Source organism: Trachurus japonicus, unplaced genomic scaffold (assembly GCF_045865225.1).
Source record: "Trachurus japonicus isolate A0001 unplaced genomic scaffold, Traja_1.0 AP030438.1".
In the NCBI taxonomy this organism is placed as follows: domain Eukaryota; kingdom Metazoa; phylum Chordata; class Actinopteri; order Carangiformes; family Carangidae; genus Trachurus; species Trachurus japonicus.
In genome coordinates this window covers 5,394-22,600 of record NW_028220571.1, presented here as the reverse complement: position 1 = coordinate 22,600, position 17,207 = coordinate 5,394, and the positions used below count along the sequence as shown (strand labels likewise).

General features: G+C 42.9%; 1 protein-coding gene across 1 annotated transcript; it reads right to left on the bottom strand.

Annotated features, from left to right (window-relative positions):
* Positions 1-286: 286 nt before the first annotated feature.
* On the bottom strand, positions 287-12,609 carry LOC146960376 (collagen alpha-1(XII) chain-like; the record flags this gene model as incomplete). Its single annotated transcript, XM_085772429.1, has 7 exons — positions 12,549-12,609; positions 7,479-7,628; positions 7,143-7,262; positions 6,061-6,225; positions 1,830-1,979; positions 1,237-1,356; positions 287-451 (listed from the first exon to the last, which is right to left on the bottom strand). Coding segments are annotated over exons 1-7 (931 nt in total), but the record flags the coding sequence as incomplete, so codon positions are not given.
* Positions 12,610-17,207: the final 4,598 nt, after the last annotated feature.

Below are 17,207 nucleotides of genomic sequence, written 5' to 3'. Positions count from 1 at the left end.
ATCCTACTGATTCAGATTCCTTCAGAAAACTGAGTCTAGTTGAGTCCACTTTTTATACCAATATCCTAAGACCTGTGTCCTTCCTCACTTGATTTTCATTACACAAAAGAACTGACTGAATCAACAAATCAGTAATTTGTCAATGTTAAGATGCTGCTTCCTGTGGCCACATCATGATTGAAACATCAGTCCTTTGGAGACGTTCATTTATCCACTCTTAACCTCTCTGGAACTGACCCCGTGACCAAGGTGAAACAGGGAAATTTGCACATTACCACTCACTCACAGACAGTGTAGATCTCAATGCCATTGTCTTTTAGATTCCGTGATGGGGATGTAACATTGTCCTGAGACTCTCCGTCTGTGATCAGGACAACAATTTTACGGGACTCTGTACGCATTCCCACATGAGGCTGAAAGCTCTTCTGGTAGATGTGGTCCAGAGCCCTTCCTGTATGACAGTAATAGACGGACTTTGTCAGAAAGTGCAAATCAGAAGGTAAAATCTTGAAAATAAGCATGGGCAGTTGGGCACAAACAAAAAGAACAGTCAAAATGATCATTTTATTTTAGTTGTAATAAAAAATTTTAACAGTAAATACACCTTTGTAGCTTTAAACTATGTCTTGTCACTTTTTAAAATGCTGCTGAGTTGCTCAGTTTTGGCATCTGATGGAGTTCTTGTTGCCCCAGTTGTTGTGAAAGTACATTTTAGCTTCAGCCTCCTGGTCCGTGGATGTTCCTCATGATAATAACTGTTTAGGTATAATAACCAAAATAATGAATGTGCTAATCATACTAAGGCCTATAAAGTATTTTTAATTTCTCCTCATTCACTCATTGTTTCCTTGTACCAATGTACCCAGATTTTACGCCAGTCAACACAACCTGTCACAATCAGCTGTGTTCATTGTTATTATAATATTACACTGACTGTTACTGTCACAAAATCAACACTGTCATGTCACTTATCAACATATCATTTTAAGTGCTGTGCTGCCGCTGCCGCTTTTCATAGTTTTTATGGTGACAGACTAAAATAAAAAATGTTTTAACAATTTGATCTGAAGTCTCTTTTCTGAAGGAACTCAAAAACATTGGAAATTTAAATAAAGTTTCTTGTTGTGTCCTGTTCACACTTTGTTCAGCAATTATTGTACTCAACCAAAGTACTGCCACAGCCCCTCTCTGGTGTGAATCTGGTTTGGACAACGTGACAACATGATGGTTTATCACCTGTTTCGGTGCCTCCGCCGCTGTGTTTCAGGTTGGCTATGGCTTTCTGCAGGGATTGCTGGGTTCTGTGGGTATTCAGCTCCCAAATGGTATTTGGTACATTACTGTACATCGTCAGACCTACAGGTAAGGCAGAGCATATGTTTTTGTCTGTCATTTCAACTACAAGACAACACAAAGTGCTTGCTTGAGACTTACAAGTAGTAGAAACATATTATGACAGACAAAAATAAAAACAGTAAAATAACATTTAAGAAAAAAAGGAACAAAAGGAGAAACACAACAACAAGACATAATCCAAACAAACATCTGGAGAGAGGGGAGTGAACTGGAGGAAAGAGTAACAACACAGACAAACTGACACAAACACAGAGACTAAATGCATCAGAGGAGAAACATATAGTTGTGTACATTTGATTTCTTTATAACAGTGTTAATAAAATCAGAGAGGCCTTTTTTTCCTGCTCTGATTACATCCATGATTTTGTACTTTCACTAATAGTAATTTCTGAAGGCCAGTGTGTAGGCCCTATACACTTTCACAATGTGTCGTACAAAGAGGCAGTAGTAGTACGAGACAATAAAAATATTACCAAACTGGAATTTGTCCGGGCCGATGTCAAAGCTTCCAGTGATGGCCGAAAGAAAGTTAAGGATGTCACGAAAAAGCTCCATGCTGATGCTTCCAGAATCATCCACCAACAGCACAATGTCAGTCTTGACTGTAGATTTACACTGAATGTCTGAGGGTAGCAGGACAGGGAAGATTATGGGATACAACATGCAAACAATCAAATACAGATCTCAGCACCCCATTTTAACCAGATTTCTTCATATGATTATTTGTGCCAGAACAGACAGGAGGAGAGATGCAGGAGTAGTTGTGAGGAGAGAGGAAATAAGGAGAGAGGCCATCCACATTTGTTGTAACTTTTCAATATTTGCATTCATGAAGCCTGCATTCATGTGGGGTTGTGTGAGGTTCTGTTTGGAAAGGCAGCATGGGCATCAACACACAAACTGAGAAATGAGCTGCTGTGATGGGGATGGCAGCAGAAGATGCATTAGCCACTTATCACCTCATCACACAGCTTCTATGTCCACAGGTAAGACATAGATAATCACCTCACACAATCCTACTTCTAAAAGGCAGAAATGTCACTTTAAAGAGAGAGACAGTGGTTTAGATCATTGTAAAGGATGTTAGGGTAAAGGAAATATGGAGGAGCATGGTTCAAGTTTTGTTGTCAGCATCCAGCTGGAACCAGGGCCCATATTCATTGTAAGAGGGGATGGTGGAGCTTTTCACACCTCAGCCCAGAGCATATACTGAGAATATCAGTAAGGAGACCAAATGCTGTATAAATACAGGCCCACAGGCCCTGGATGACACACTGTTGCCTCAATCAGTGGCACCTTTATCTCTCTTCTTGCTCTCTGTTTACCTGTTGCCTGGTTGTTTACTGCAGCCTGGAGTCCTAAGGAGAAAATCAGAAACATCCACTTGAAGCAGCATTTCAATTGGAGCAGAGATGGGGCTGCAGACTGAGACAACACCTCTATAATGTGCTTATGGTACTAATGCTCTATCTACAGCTTACTGTTGCGCAACAAGGTGCGGGGAAAAGACCGAACAAGGGCTGCTCAGAGCCATAGATCGCTCTGGGGCTGCTCTGTGCTGTATAGCCAATGACAAATTGCCACTCATTGGCTAAACACCAAGACAAAAGACCATGTTTGGTGAAGAACATAAAGTAATTTTGAGGCAGAAACCCCCTTTTGTGCAACATGAGGAGCTGGAATCAATTTCTGGCAGGTGTAAGAGCCTGAATCCCCTCCATTCCCACCAGCAAGTTGCACCCTGCTTGAAAGGCTATAGCTTTCCCCACACAGGGGTTTATTATGTTACTTCATTGTATGATTTTGAATAAGAATAAGTTGAGAAATAGGTCTATTTTCTGGATATTGGCACATAACAGGTAAATTGGATTACAAAGCGAACATACCTCTCTTAAGTACACATCTATGAAAGAACAGGAGGTAGCTATACTCTACATGGTTGACCGGGAGTCACTGGAAACTAGGTAAATTAGGTGGCAGGCTATAAGTGAACACCAGACGCACTCTGTTTCATAGGGTTAGGGTTGTTTGTTCCACTCCCTGTTTTGAATGTTTCTGCTGTATGTTTGCCTACTTACTTACTGGAACAGAGCTCCATGGTGAGGTCATCTGTGATCGTTGAAATGGAATCAGTCACGTGCATGTGAGATTCTTTGGGTTCAGATGCAATTAACAACAGCTCTAGAATGGACACATCTCCCACACCTGAAAGAAAAAAAAAGTGAGATGACTATGAGACTTGAAACAATAAAAGGTTTGCAAAGTCATTCAAATATGTTTTCCTCACAATGGCCCTCATTTATCAAACTTGCATAGGATCTGGTGTAGATCAGCATGCCCCAGGTGTCACCTATGGTTTACAAAAGGTGTGTACGTTGCCGATTTTGGTGTAAAACTGGCGTGGTGTTGATAAATCTGGCTGAAAATGTAAATGGCACGCCCCGATAGATTCCTGCTTTAGAGGCCTCGTCCTGCCCACTTTACGGCAGAGAGACATGGGACGGCCAAGAAGAGGAACTTTACTGACATTACTACATTCAACAGGGAGAGGGCAGCACCATCAATTATCTCAGTGGTTCCCAAACTTTTTTGTCTTGCATACCCCCAGAGCCTTTTTGCCATACCACAAGTACCCCCTCCCTCATACGTGTTGATGATTCTCCAAAAGTGGTCATATAGAATGTAACACAACTGATTACGAAATGAAAATCATTTCAATTTCTCTCTTCAATTTGTACAAAGACATTTTACACATATTCTCCTGCATTTTAGTTGTTTCTGGCTGTTTTGGTGTTTGTTGTGGCCAAATGTGTCTTTACAGAGTTGTAGGATTGTCACAATACTAAAATTTCAAACTCAATACCAATACCCAGGAAAATAAATTCAATATGACATCATATTCAATAAATCAGCAGCTTATTTTTTTTCCATTATTTTATTTTTATTATAATCAAAAGGACTTATAACATATGTTTTTAGTTTTTTTTAATTAAATGAAAAGCAATTTCAGTGTCTAATGTCTTGCTATTGTTTCATTACATTCATTACAATACACCTCCTCTCGTCTGACGGGCGGGGCTCCCCCCTCCCTCCTCCTCACAACACACACACACGCAGGCAGCAGAGAAAAAGAGAGGAGACGAGAGAGGAGTGTTGCCGTTAATATCGCCGTTTTAAACTCTTACGGCTAAATTCACCCTGCGTGCGTCTAGTTCTGTGTAACTCTGTTACTCACTCAGGTCCAAACGCTCTGGACGCCGTACCCCTAGGGGTACGCGTACCACACTTTGGGAACCCCTGAATTATCTGAACATTATTAGAGTGAGGTTTTGTGATTGATAAAAGTGTAATCATTGGTGGAAGCAGGGTCCGGACGCACGTACATAGGCTACATATGTGTGCAATCAGTTGCACCGATTAGCCTACATGAAGAAACCCAGCGAACTCATGAAATGCTATTTTAATCACAGTTTGCTGAGCATCAGCGTTTGAGGAATTATAATTAAAACAGGGTTGTGAAACACCTGCCCGATCCTGATCTCCGATGACAGGTCTCAGTAGCCATAAACTCCCCTGTAGAGATCACCTGCACCTGAACAGGTCAGTGGACCAGTCTCCTGCAAGAGATCTTCTACCTGGAGGAGGTTTCTTTCTGTGATGTGGAGCCTGCTGCTCTAACAATAGTAGGTTGGTCATGACTGTTTCTGTTTCAAGTGCTAATGAGCATATGTCCTCCTATCACACTGTAGGCTAATAACCTACCTGGCTTTTAATTCACCTTGTTTCTCAAAAGTAAAAGTGGAGTTAAAGGTACAGTATGCAAGAAATCTAAAGCAACTGGCCGTAAAATCCTCCTAATATGTCACAGAGACTCAGTATAGGAGCCACATACGTTTATTTGTCTGTCTTTGGGGTTTACGTCAGGTCTCCACGGGTGGCAGTATAGAGTTTCCTTTATTAGCACGGGGCAGGAAGTCAGGGGACGCATGGGGTGGAGGGTCACGCGGCTTTTACCGCTCGCCACGCTCACTCCTTTGTTTTCCAGCCACAGCACTTAATTAGTTTCTTTTGCATTAATTCAGTCATATTTTGTTGTAACCTTTTTGTTTATTAAACGGGAACCTCACCCAACCTGGACCAGCGCATTGGACAGTGTTTATTGAGCGCGTCAAAAACAGTCTCCCACTCCCATGCAGAGTGACTACAAGAGGGCAGGATAGTCGCTATACTCAGGAATAATGTTCATATAACATGATGAACTCACCAACAACAATTGTACAGCCAGAGTATTCGCATTAAAAAATCATTTTTTGCAGACTGCAAATCATGTTTAAGACCTAGCCCTCTCTCCTAGTCACGGCGGCGTCAGTGGCATTTCAGCCTCCAGTCTGGTCCACTGAGCTGCCGCTACGGCTGGGAGAAAAAATGAGATCCCTGTGTTTTGAATTTGACTGCAGTAACCGTTTTTGGCCACATTCTTACATATTGCACCTTTAAATTAAAATTAAAAAATAAATTTTAACATGGACTTGATGAGCATGTAGCTGTAATTACTTATTTATTTTACTAAGAAAATCAGCAACAACATGAAGTCTGCATAGCCTACATCATTATGATCTTTTCATAATTCCTGATGTTATACACTGGTTCAAATGTGCGTTCACCTGCTGGTGCAAGATTTTTTGCACATTACCACTCACTCACCGACAGTGTAGATCTCAATGCCATTGTCTTTTAGATTCCTTGACGGGGATGTAACATCGTCCTGAGACTCTCCGTCTGTGATCAGGACAACAATTTTACGGGACTCTGTACGCATTCCCACATGAGGCTGAAAGCTCCTCTGGTAGATGTAGTCCAGAGCCTTTCCTGTATGAGAGTACAGTAATAGACGGATTTTGTCAGAAAGTGCAAATCAGAAGGTAAAATCTTGAAAATGAGCATGGGCACAAACAAAAAGAATAATCAAAATGATCATTTTATTTTAGTTGTTATATAAATTGAAACAGTAACACCTTTGTAGCTTTAAACTATGTCTTGTCTTTACGGGGCAATTTTTTTTTAGCTCAGATGGTAGAGCACCGGCCCCATGTGTTGAGGCTATAGTCCTCACTGCAGGCGGCCGTATCCTGCATGTCACCCCCCCCCCCCCTCTTTTCTACCCACCATTTCCTGTCTCTCTCTCGACTCCATTAAAGACAAAAAAAAGCCCCCAAAAACACTTAGAAAAAAACAAAAAAACAATGTCCAGAGTTAAGGCTAGTTGTGAAAGTACTATTAGCTTCAGCCTCCTGGTCCCTGTATGTTTCTCATGATTATAACTGTTAGGTATAATAACCAAATCATTAATGTGCTAATCATGTTAAGGCCTATTTATAAAGTATTTTTTCCTTGTACCAATGTACCTAGTATGAATCTGTACGCCAATCTATACAACCTGTAACCTAAGGTGTTTATTATTATTATTATTATTATTATTATTATTAATACTATAACACTGTTACTGTCACAAAATCAACACTGTCATTTATTAACATGTCATTTTAAGTGCTGTGCTGCTGCTGCTGCTTTTTATGGTGACAGACTAAGTTAAAAACTTTTTAACAATTTGATCTGAAGTCTCTTTTCTGAAGGAACTCAAAAACATTGAAAATTTAAATTAAAGTTTCTTGTTGTGTCCTGTTCACTCTTTGTTCAACAATTATTGTACTCAACCAAAGTACTGCCACAGCCCCTCTCTGGTGTGAATCTGGTTTGGACAACGTGACAACATGATGGTTTATCACCTGTTTCGGTGCCTCCGCCGCTGTGTTTCAGGTTGGCTATGGCTTTCTGCAGGGATTGCTGGGTTCTGTGGGTATTCAGCTCCCAAATGGTATTTGGGTCATTACTGTACATCGTCAGACCTACAGGTAAGGCAGAGCATGTGTTTTTGTCTGTCATTTCAACTACAAGACAACACAAAGTGCTTGCTTGAGACTTACGTACAAGCATTAGAAACATATTATTATAACATAAATTAAAAACAGTGAAATAGCATTGAAGAAAAAAACGGAACTAAAGTAGAAACACAACAACAAGACATAATCCAAACAAACGTCTGGAATATAAAAAAATATTACCAAACTGGAATTTGTCCGGGCCGATGTCAAAGCTTCCAGTGATGGCCGAAAGAAAGTCACGGATGTCACGAAAAAGCTCCATGCTGATGCTTCCAGAATCATCCACCAACAGCACAATGTCAGTCTTGACTGTAGATTTACACTGAATGTCTGAGGGGAGCAGGACAGGGATGATTATGGGATACAACATGCAAACAATCAAATACAGATCTCAGCACCCCATTTTAACCAGATTTCTTCATATGATTATTTGTGCCACAACAGACAGGAGGAGAGATGCAGGAGTAGTTGTGAGGAGAGAGGAAATAAGGAGAGAGGCCATCCACATTAAACATATCTGCATTCATGAAGCCTGCATTCATTAGATGTGGAGTTGTGTGAGGTTCTGATTAATAGCCAGTGTTTTCCTGGTTTGGAAAGGCAGCAGCTGAGAAATGAGCTGCTGTGATGGGGATGGCAGCAGAACATGCATTAGCCACTTGGCATCTCATCACACAGCTTCTGTGTCCACAGGTAAGACACCCACTGTAGATAATTACCTCACACAATCCTACTTCTAAAAGCCAGAAATATCATTTTAAAGGGATACTTCACCCAAAATTCAAATTTCATTTTCTACTCACCCTCATGACGACTAAGGGCTGGGAGAAGTTTCAGAGTCCCTTCTTCAGAGTGCCTTCTTGGAGTTACAGCGGGGCTCGGCGCAGCACTGCATGTCCATACGGACAGTTGCGAATGGGCCTCACTTTTTTTCGTCCAAAAAGACACACCAAAAAACATCCAAATACCTCCATAGTGCTCGTCTGTAATGTCCCTCTTGTATTGAAGCCCCAACATGAGAAATTGTTCCGAAAAAATGAAATAAGTCTATATTTCAAGCTTGTTTGTAGCGGAAGCTCCCAGTGTTGCTCTGCCGGAACTGTGTCTGTGCAAATCGCGCAAGATTTGCACAGACACAGGAAGAGCAGTGAACTGAGACACTGGGAGCTTCCGCTACAAACAAGCTTGAAATATAGACTTATTTCATTTTTTACGGAACAATTTCTCATGTTGGGGCTTCAATACAAGAGGGACATTACAGACGAGCACTATGGAGGTAGGCCTATTTGGATGTTTTTTGGTATGTCTTTTTGGACGAAGAAAAGTGAGGCCCATTCGCAACCGTCCGTATGGACATGCAGTGCTGCGCCGAGACCCGCTGTAACTCCAAGAAGGCACTCTGAAGAAGGGACTCTGAAACTTCTCCCAGCCCTTAGTCGACATGAGGGTGAGTAGATAATGAGTGAAATTTGAATTTTGGGTGAACTATCCCTTTAAAGAGAGAGACAGTGGTTTTAGATCATTGTTTGGGAAAATAATTGTGGAGCATGGTTTAAAGCAGAAGTAAGCGATCCGGTCGTTTTGGCTAATGCTGCGTTCGAGGCAGGCTTTTGAAACCGTAAATTACAGCTTCAAGTTACGACTTACTACTTTGTAGCGTTCAAGGCAACCCACTCGTGTTTTTCTGACCTGTTTTACCTGTGAAAGTCACTGTAACGGCCACTCGTAACTTCTGACCCGTGAACTCGTACCAGATCGAACTGGTACGACTTCACAGGTCGGAAAAACACGAGTTACGGGTTGCCTTGAACGCACCATAACGTCTTGTCAGCCGATGGAGTTAGCAGCCCCCGCCCTCGTCATGGATCTATTGGTCCTCGTCCCTACGTCACCACATTCAGGCGCATCCCTTGGCTGCACACACAGCCCTTTATGCCGTTCTCTCTCCTCATTGGATAAAAACTGTAGGATACGAGAAAAGTTTTCTCCTGGGCTCAGAGCAGAGCAGAGTGACTGACAGACCCGTGTTTCGGTCCAAACACTCTATGTAAGTGATTGCTGTCGGAAGATATAACTATTTAAGACTTATATTAACACAAAAATATCTTTTTTTATTACTTCTGCTTTAAGTTTTGTTGTCAGCATCCAGCTGGAACCAGGGCCCATATTCATTGTAAGAGGGGATGGTGGAGCTTTTCACACCTCAGCCCAGAGCATACAGCAGCGGTACTCAATAGGCGGCCCGCGGGCCGCATCCGGCCCGCCAAACCTTCCAATCAGGCTCGCGACTGAGTTCTACATATTACTGTATATTGTATTTCTCGGGCTCCGTGCGCCTGTAAGTCAATGCGCTGGGACATGGAAACACGTGCGGAGCGTTTGTGTGTGCCTGTGAGGCGCTGCACTGGGATACAGAAACGCCGACGAACCCAAATCACCATGCGCGAGTGTTTGGGGAGCGGGCTGGACTGCAGGGTTTTCCCTGCCTGTCTGCAGAGACCCTGGGTGATTTTCACCGCCGTCTTGGTTCAACTGTGTGTGCATCATGCATGGGGGGCCGTTCAGATGAAGCGTCTTTTGCGCGCGCTCAAACCCATTCAATGTAGTCACTCAAAAGCCGTAGCCTCGCGCATTTGATGAGACGCGATTGTTATTCCGTGCACGTCTGCGGCGCACAGCTGCACGACCTGCTTCTCCCCCGGTGTTGTGTCCCGGTTCCATCGGCCTGTGTCTCTCCTACTGTTTCCCACTGAGCTCTGCCTCGTTTGAAAGGTGAAGGAAGCCCGTGTGTGGAAAGACGTCACCTTCGAGATGTAGAATGTGTATTATAGAAGAGAAACACACATTTCAGGACCAATGACTTGTATCCTCAGAACAGAGTCAGACATGTCCTGTGATGGTCAGCCTCCTTTCATATTTAAGCTGAAAATCACAGGGCATGTCTGAGGATACAAGTCAGCAGTGTAAAGCTCCAGCATGATATGTAATGATGATATGATAATGTTAAGACATTTACAAAACACCGTGAAGTGTATAAATAAAAATTATGTGCTTACAAGTAAAATAAACATATTTAAATTATTAGATGAAAAAGGTGAATTTAATTTCAATCTAGGCCTATTTGAATGTGCGGCCCCCAAGGTGTCTGTTAAGAAAAATTCTGGCCCTTCGACAAATGTATTTGAGTACCCCTGGCATACAGTATAATATCAGTAAGGAGACCAAATGTTGTGTGAATACAGGCCCAGGCCCTGGATGACACACTGTTGCCTCAATCAGTGGCACCTTTATCTCTCTTCTTGCTCTCTGTTTACCTGTTGCCTGGTTGTTTACTGCAGCCTGGAGTCCTAAGGAGAAAATCAGAAACATCCACTTGAAGCAGCATTTTAATTGGAGCAGAGATGGGGCTGCAGACTGAGACAACACCTCTATAATGTGCTTATGGTACTAATGCTCTATCTACAGCTTACTGTTGCGCAACAAGGTGCGGGGAAAAGACCAAACAAGGGCTGCTCAGAGCCATAGATCGCTCTGGGGCTGCTCTGTGCTACTCTGATCAGAGCGGCACCCCTAGTAGCAACAGTCTGTTTTACTTAGCAACGGTCTGTTATACAGTAGACCAGTATATAGACCAGTACAGATCAGTAGCCTACACCATAGTCCAGTAAAGGTCTTCCACACACATTTCATATACACACATAATCATCTATCACACTCACACCCTCAATATTCTTAATCAACAAAGAAACTAGAAGGAACATCACCTGGACTCGTGCATTCTCACAAGTTCTTTAATCCAGTTCATTATAGAGTCCTTAAAATAACTTCCAAAACATTTTGACTTTCACATGTTTCAGCATGTGAATGTTACAGACATTTAGAATGTGTGTGTGAAAATGTATAGGCTAAATGTGCAGTTTGTTGTTTTTCATGTGCAGAACAGTCAAAATGCCAAATAATGAAGGGTCATTTTTCACATCAGAACATAACATCACAAACAGTAAACTTGAATAACAGTAGGCCGCCTATAATGTGATTCATTTGCCAACATTGTCAGAGTGAAGAGAAACAGGAAAGCAGGAAGATAATAACTAGTAATAACCAACATAATAACGGCTCCTTCTCATGTGTGTGTGTTTGTTTGTAGATCATTTAAAAAATATATATTGTTCTTTATACTACACCACATTTATTTGGCCACTGCACTTACTTTACAAATGCAAGTTTTACTTACAGACCATAATATGGGATGCCGTCTGTAAAGCTGCTCATGCTGAAAATAACTGCAACATTTTGTCACATTTAGCCTCAAACCATTACACTATTGTGTTTTTTTTTTTTTGCTGCAGGCTGCACCGCAAATTGCCCTCCGGGGACAATAAAGATCTCTTGACTTGACTTGACCATGTTTAAAAAAAGTGGTATTTTTTATTATTTTTGGTATGGAATTTTTGAAAGTCACTTTTTAGCACATTTAACAAAATATTTGTTAAGTTTGAAATGTATTAAATAGTTAAATCTAAATATTAAATATTACACCTAATTGTTAAATGTTAAAACTAAATACTAAATCTATATCTAAATCTAAAAAATCTAAATTAAAATGTTAAATGTTAGATTTAGATTTAACATTTAGATTTAGTATTTATATTTAACATTTAACATTTAGGTGTAACATTTAATATTTAGATGTAACTATTTCATAAAGTTAGCATGTGTTAAATGTGCTAAAAAGTGACTTTCAAAAATTCACACCACTTTTTTAAACATGGTTTGAGGCTAAATGTGACAAAATGTTGCTGTTATTTTCAGCATGAGCAGCTTTACCCACGGCACCCCATAATGAAGAAGTGTTAATGTGGTGGGTTGTAAAAGATCAGCATATTGAAATCACCTCCTTTCCACAATTGGTGTTTTAATGCACTACTCAACTCAAATGAAATAAGAGCAGAAAAACCTATTCCATCTCTAAGTCACTCACATCACACATGTTAAAAAAACATCTTATTGTGTTATTATGTGTGTATACAAGATGTTACAGGCATGTCTGCTAGCCTTTGCCCCCATAAGTGCAGCTTCTACATCCATTACTATATTAATTCCATGTTATTTATTTATATAGTAACGTTTGGGCAACTATAATAACATGACTTGTGGTTCTGTCATGTCCTGTGATTACTACATTACATTGTTATTATACCATTTGAATACATTTACAATTTGCAAAAAAAAATACAGTACAAGTTCTACCTGAACTCCACAGCAGCAGCAGCAGCAGCAGCAGCAGCAGCAGCGCCCGTAGGTGAGCCATGTCAGCACAGCTCTATGTGTCAGTCTCCGTCTGACTCCCCCTTCTCTCCCTCCCTCTTTTAACAACATTTTGTGTTTCTGTCTATTTCCTGATCAAGCTGATTGGCAATTTCTTAGAAGCAAAACAAATTAAAGATTAAAAAAGAGTTAAGGGCAGAGTTTCCTGTCTTTTACAGAGGTCAGATTTAACCCTTATTTCTCCTGTATGTCCCCTGATTAACCATGCATAGTACATTATATATTATGACTAGAAAGCCCCTTACAAATGTAGTCATTTTATGTTGCAGCAGATAAGTGTGGGTTATTTATCTCACAGCTTGCTTGTCCTGCTTTCACTGGCCATATACAAATTTGTGCTGTGCAGCCTATGTATAGGAGCCACATCTGTTTATTTGTCTGTCTACGTCAGGTCTCCACAGATGGCAGCTTCTTTCTAAGCAGGGATGTAGGTAATGAGGTGATGCATCATGGGATGGAAGGTCATGCGGTTTTTACCGCTCGCTTGTTCGCTCAGTCACCTCACTCCTTTTGTTTTCCAGCAGCATCGCATTATCATTTCTTTTTTGCATCACTGCAGTTATGTTTTTGTTGTAACTTTTGACTATTAACTGGAACATCACCCGAATGTGGACAAGCATATGGACAGTAGTTTGTTTCTCAGAGCGCTTCACAAACAGTCTCCTACACCCATGCAGAGCGACTAAAGGAGGGCACGACAGTGACTATATTTCATTTCATTTCATTTATTCATTTTTTGAGTTGGGACAATGCTGGACTTAGCATAACTGCTAAATTTCAGCCATACTGTGGATACGGCATGGATCTTCGATGGTTAATTATTAATCTTTCAAATGCATAATATCACTTTTGAGAACTCACTCCTCACCAGTCATAACTCATTCAACTGTGAACAACACACAGATATTAATCACACATTTATCACAGTAGAACTTACATGATGATTTTTGATGTGACCTTTTAACCCGATGTGGCAGAGTGGCCCACTCATTGTTTGTTTTTATATTTTGGGTGTAGTGCTTTAGGGTGGAATTCCACTTTCATTTTGGGTGTAGTGCTTTAGGGTGGAATTCCACTTTCTTTTCCTGCCCACTGTGTCACCGTCTGGGATCAATCTCCCCCTTGATTAAGGGGCGGCGCACCGAAAATTATATGTGACGAGGCTCACCTGGTCCAGGTGCGTGTCCTCCTGCCTCGTCTCAGTAGCGTCGTCAGTGCAGCTTCGTCTGGCGTGACGGCGGCAGTGTTTGTGTGGCGGTGAGGTGCAACAGGCTAATCCAATACTTTTCATGTTCTCCGGTAAGTTTTCCTACCAGTAGTTTATTGCTCTGCATCTGTGGCTTGGCATGGTGTTTATTGCACTCTCTGCTTGTAGCAGAGTCGGCTGGTCGTCTGGCTGGAGCGTGAGGAAGGAGTTTGGTCCTGGGGGCTTTTGTGTGTGTGCGTGAGTGTGGCGGTTCACACGGCCACACAGTGTCTGCTCCTTTTGCTGCTGGTTGTGCCTCCGCTCTACGTTGTCAGGTAGGTCTCTCGATCTCATTGTACTGCGCATCGGCGTTATGTAGCAACATGGCTGACTATCCTTGGCTTTGCAGCAGTGTGGCCCGACTACGTCGGAAGTGGGAGTGTGGTCTGGAAGCGGGCGCGAATGCTTTGCGTGCGTGGTGGTCAATTTCTACGGTAGGCTGTCTCATTGTTTTGTGCTTTAATGTAATGTGCCTTCTCTAGCTGTTCTTAAATATGACTTTGCCGCCTCTGACCTGTTGTCTACAGCGAAGCTGCCGTGTTGTAGTGCACCTCCCCCTGTGCCGGAGCCCTGAAGCATCCACGTCCCTAACGAAGCGGGCCTCTACACTGCCAGGGTCCCTACTGCTGTTCTGTCTGAGTTTCTTTTGTTTCTTTTCTTTACAAGCTCATATTATTAGTTTAGTATTTAATAATTTTTATTTTGGTTATTTGTTGTGGGTATGAGCGTGAGGTGCAGGCCTGTTGCCTAGCACCTGAACCCTGTTAAAGCTGCAACTGCGCTGTGCCCCTGGGCGTAGTTAGTTTGGGTATTTTGTTTCTTTTTTTTGTTTTGCTTATATATTCAGAGGGTTCGAGAGTGTGTGAGTGGGTGTGTGTGTGTGATAAAAAGAAAATATTTTGGTGTATGTATTTGGGCCTAGTAATTGAAGCCTTTAACCGTTGTCTCTTCTCTCTTGGGTAGGAGCTGCTGGTGCCACAGAGGCAGGAGACTGACTGATCCCGGTGGTGGCGGTCCCCTTCACTCCCCTGTACAGTAGTGCACTTTGGTGTGACCAGTGTGTGTGTGTGTTTTTCATGTGTGGTGTTAACATAAGGGCCCCTTTCCTCCCCCCTTATCAGCAGTCCTCCATGCCAGTGAGCCCTCAGCCCTGCACCTAGCACTTTAATTGACACGTAATATGCTTCAAGTGGCCCTGGTTAACTTGTGCAATATTCCTGATTGATTTTATAGCAATTCGAATTGTATATTTTTTTAAAAGAACATTGTCAATAAATTGTAATCTTTTCTGGAATCACGTCTGCACGCTGTGTCTTTTAAACCTGTGTGTCCTTTGGGGTAATAGAAATTAGTATTTTACCTAAATTTCCTGGGGGCGAAATTCCCCCAGGTGGCGTTGTTGGGTTCAGTAAGGAAGTAAACTTAATTTCTCCTTGTAGCATTGCCACAACTTGGCGTTGTTGGCAGGATGACACTTTGAAGTCAGACGTGTATTCCTTTTTGTTTTCTTTTTCTCACCTTACTTTCATTATTTGGGTTTTGTTTCCTTTAAAAAAAAAAAAAAGGAAAAAAAGAGCTTGTGTTTTTGTTTTGTGTGTAATTAGTCAGACAGAACAGCAGTGGGTTAACCCAGCCCTAAACACCATCTTCTAAATTTATCTAGCAGGTTTTCTGCAGCTCCACCTCTGGTACCATGGAGGAGGAACTGCAACAGCTCAGAGAACAGGTCATGCAGCTGAAGGCAGACAATGAGCGGCTCTGCCGGGAAAGGGAGGCCTCGCGGGCTGGTTCAAGCGCGGCTGCTCCAGCCCCTCCTGTCCCGGTGAGTACTGCTCCAGGAGCTGATGTCAGTGCTACAGTAACAGAACGATTGGTGGTAGTGCCTCGTGACCGTAGGTGCCCAATCTTTAATGGTAAGACCGGTGTAAGTGTGAATGACTGGGCAGAGGAAGTCCAGGCCTGTATCCGTGCCCGTCGTCTGACGGCTGCTGATCAGGCCCTCTTTATGTTTGATCATCTTGAGGGTGAGGCGAGGGAGGAGATAAAATACCGCACCAGAGCAGAGCAAGCAGACCCAGACCAGATCATTGCTATCCTGAAGGACTTGTATGGTTGTACCCGCTCCTATATAGCTTTGCAGCAAGCCTTTTTCGCCAGGACGCAGCAAGAGGGAGAGACCTTGCAAGAGTTTTCCTTGGCTCTGATGGACCTTATGGAGCGGGTAAAGCAGCAGGCGCCTGATGGTCTTCTTAACTCTACCGTTCTGCTTCGAGACCACTTTGTGGAGCATGTTCTCGATGGCGCCCTTCGTCGGGAGTTGAAACAGCTGGTCCGGCGTCAGCCTCAGGCCACTTTGATAGAGGTACGTGCGGAAGCTCTCCGCTGGGAAAGGGAGGGATTCCTAGGGGGCGCTAGAGAGCGCAGTCATTCTCTCCCGGCCATGTATGGTCTGCAGTATGGAGTCCAAAGTAGTCCCTGTCCACCTTCGGCCATTCCACAGAACTCCGACCTATGTGAGTTGAAAGAACTTTTAAAGCGACAGCAGGAACAACTTAATCAGCTCACTCAGACTGTGGCCTCTTTGCACACCACTTCCTTGCCACCTCGCCATAATCATGCTGGTCCATTGATCTGTCGTAGATGCCATCAACCAGGCCACTTTGCAAGAGAGTGTCATGGCCGGCAAGCTCCTCCTCAGGCCCGTGCTAGTTCTGCCTTCGGCCGAACCACCCATGAAACCAGACAGGCTCCTTCTGCTTCCCAGTCGGAAAACTGAAACCCACTGAGTTGCAGAGCCACAGCTCAGGTGGGGAGTCGACGGGCTCAAGGGAAGGGACCGTGGGTAAATTAATGTCATCGTGTCCTCATTTGGATCTTTTGATGAGTGGTGTTACGGTCCCATGCTTGCTGGACACTGGGTCCATGGTGTCCACCATAACAGAGAGCTTCTTTTTGGAGCATTTTGCCCCATGGGGTCACAATCGCCTCCAGTCTTGTCATTGGCTCCAACTTCGAGCGGCTAACGGCTTAGCAATCCCGTACATTGGCTATCTTGAGCTGGACGTGTCACTGTGTGGCAAGGTATTTCATGGATGTGGGGTACTGGTGGTACGAGACCCCCCTGGTGCATCGTCTTCTGTCCCTGGGATCTTGGGGATGAATATCATCCAACGATGTTACCAGGAGCTTTTTGGTTCACACGGTGCAGGGTTGTTTAGTCTGCCTGCCGTGAATCAAGCTCCTGATTTAGTTCTTGAGGCTTTACAACAGTGCCACCAATCAACCACTCTCCCGTCAAGGGATCTCTTTGGGACTGTCAAGGTCCGCGGCCCAAC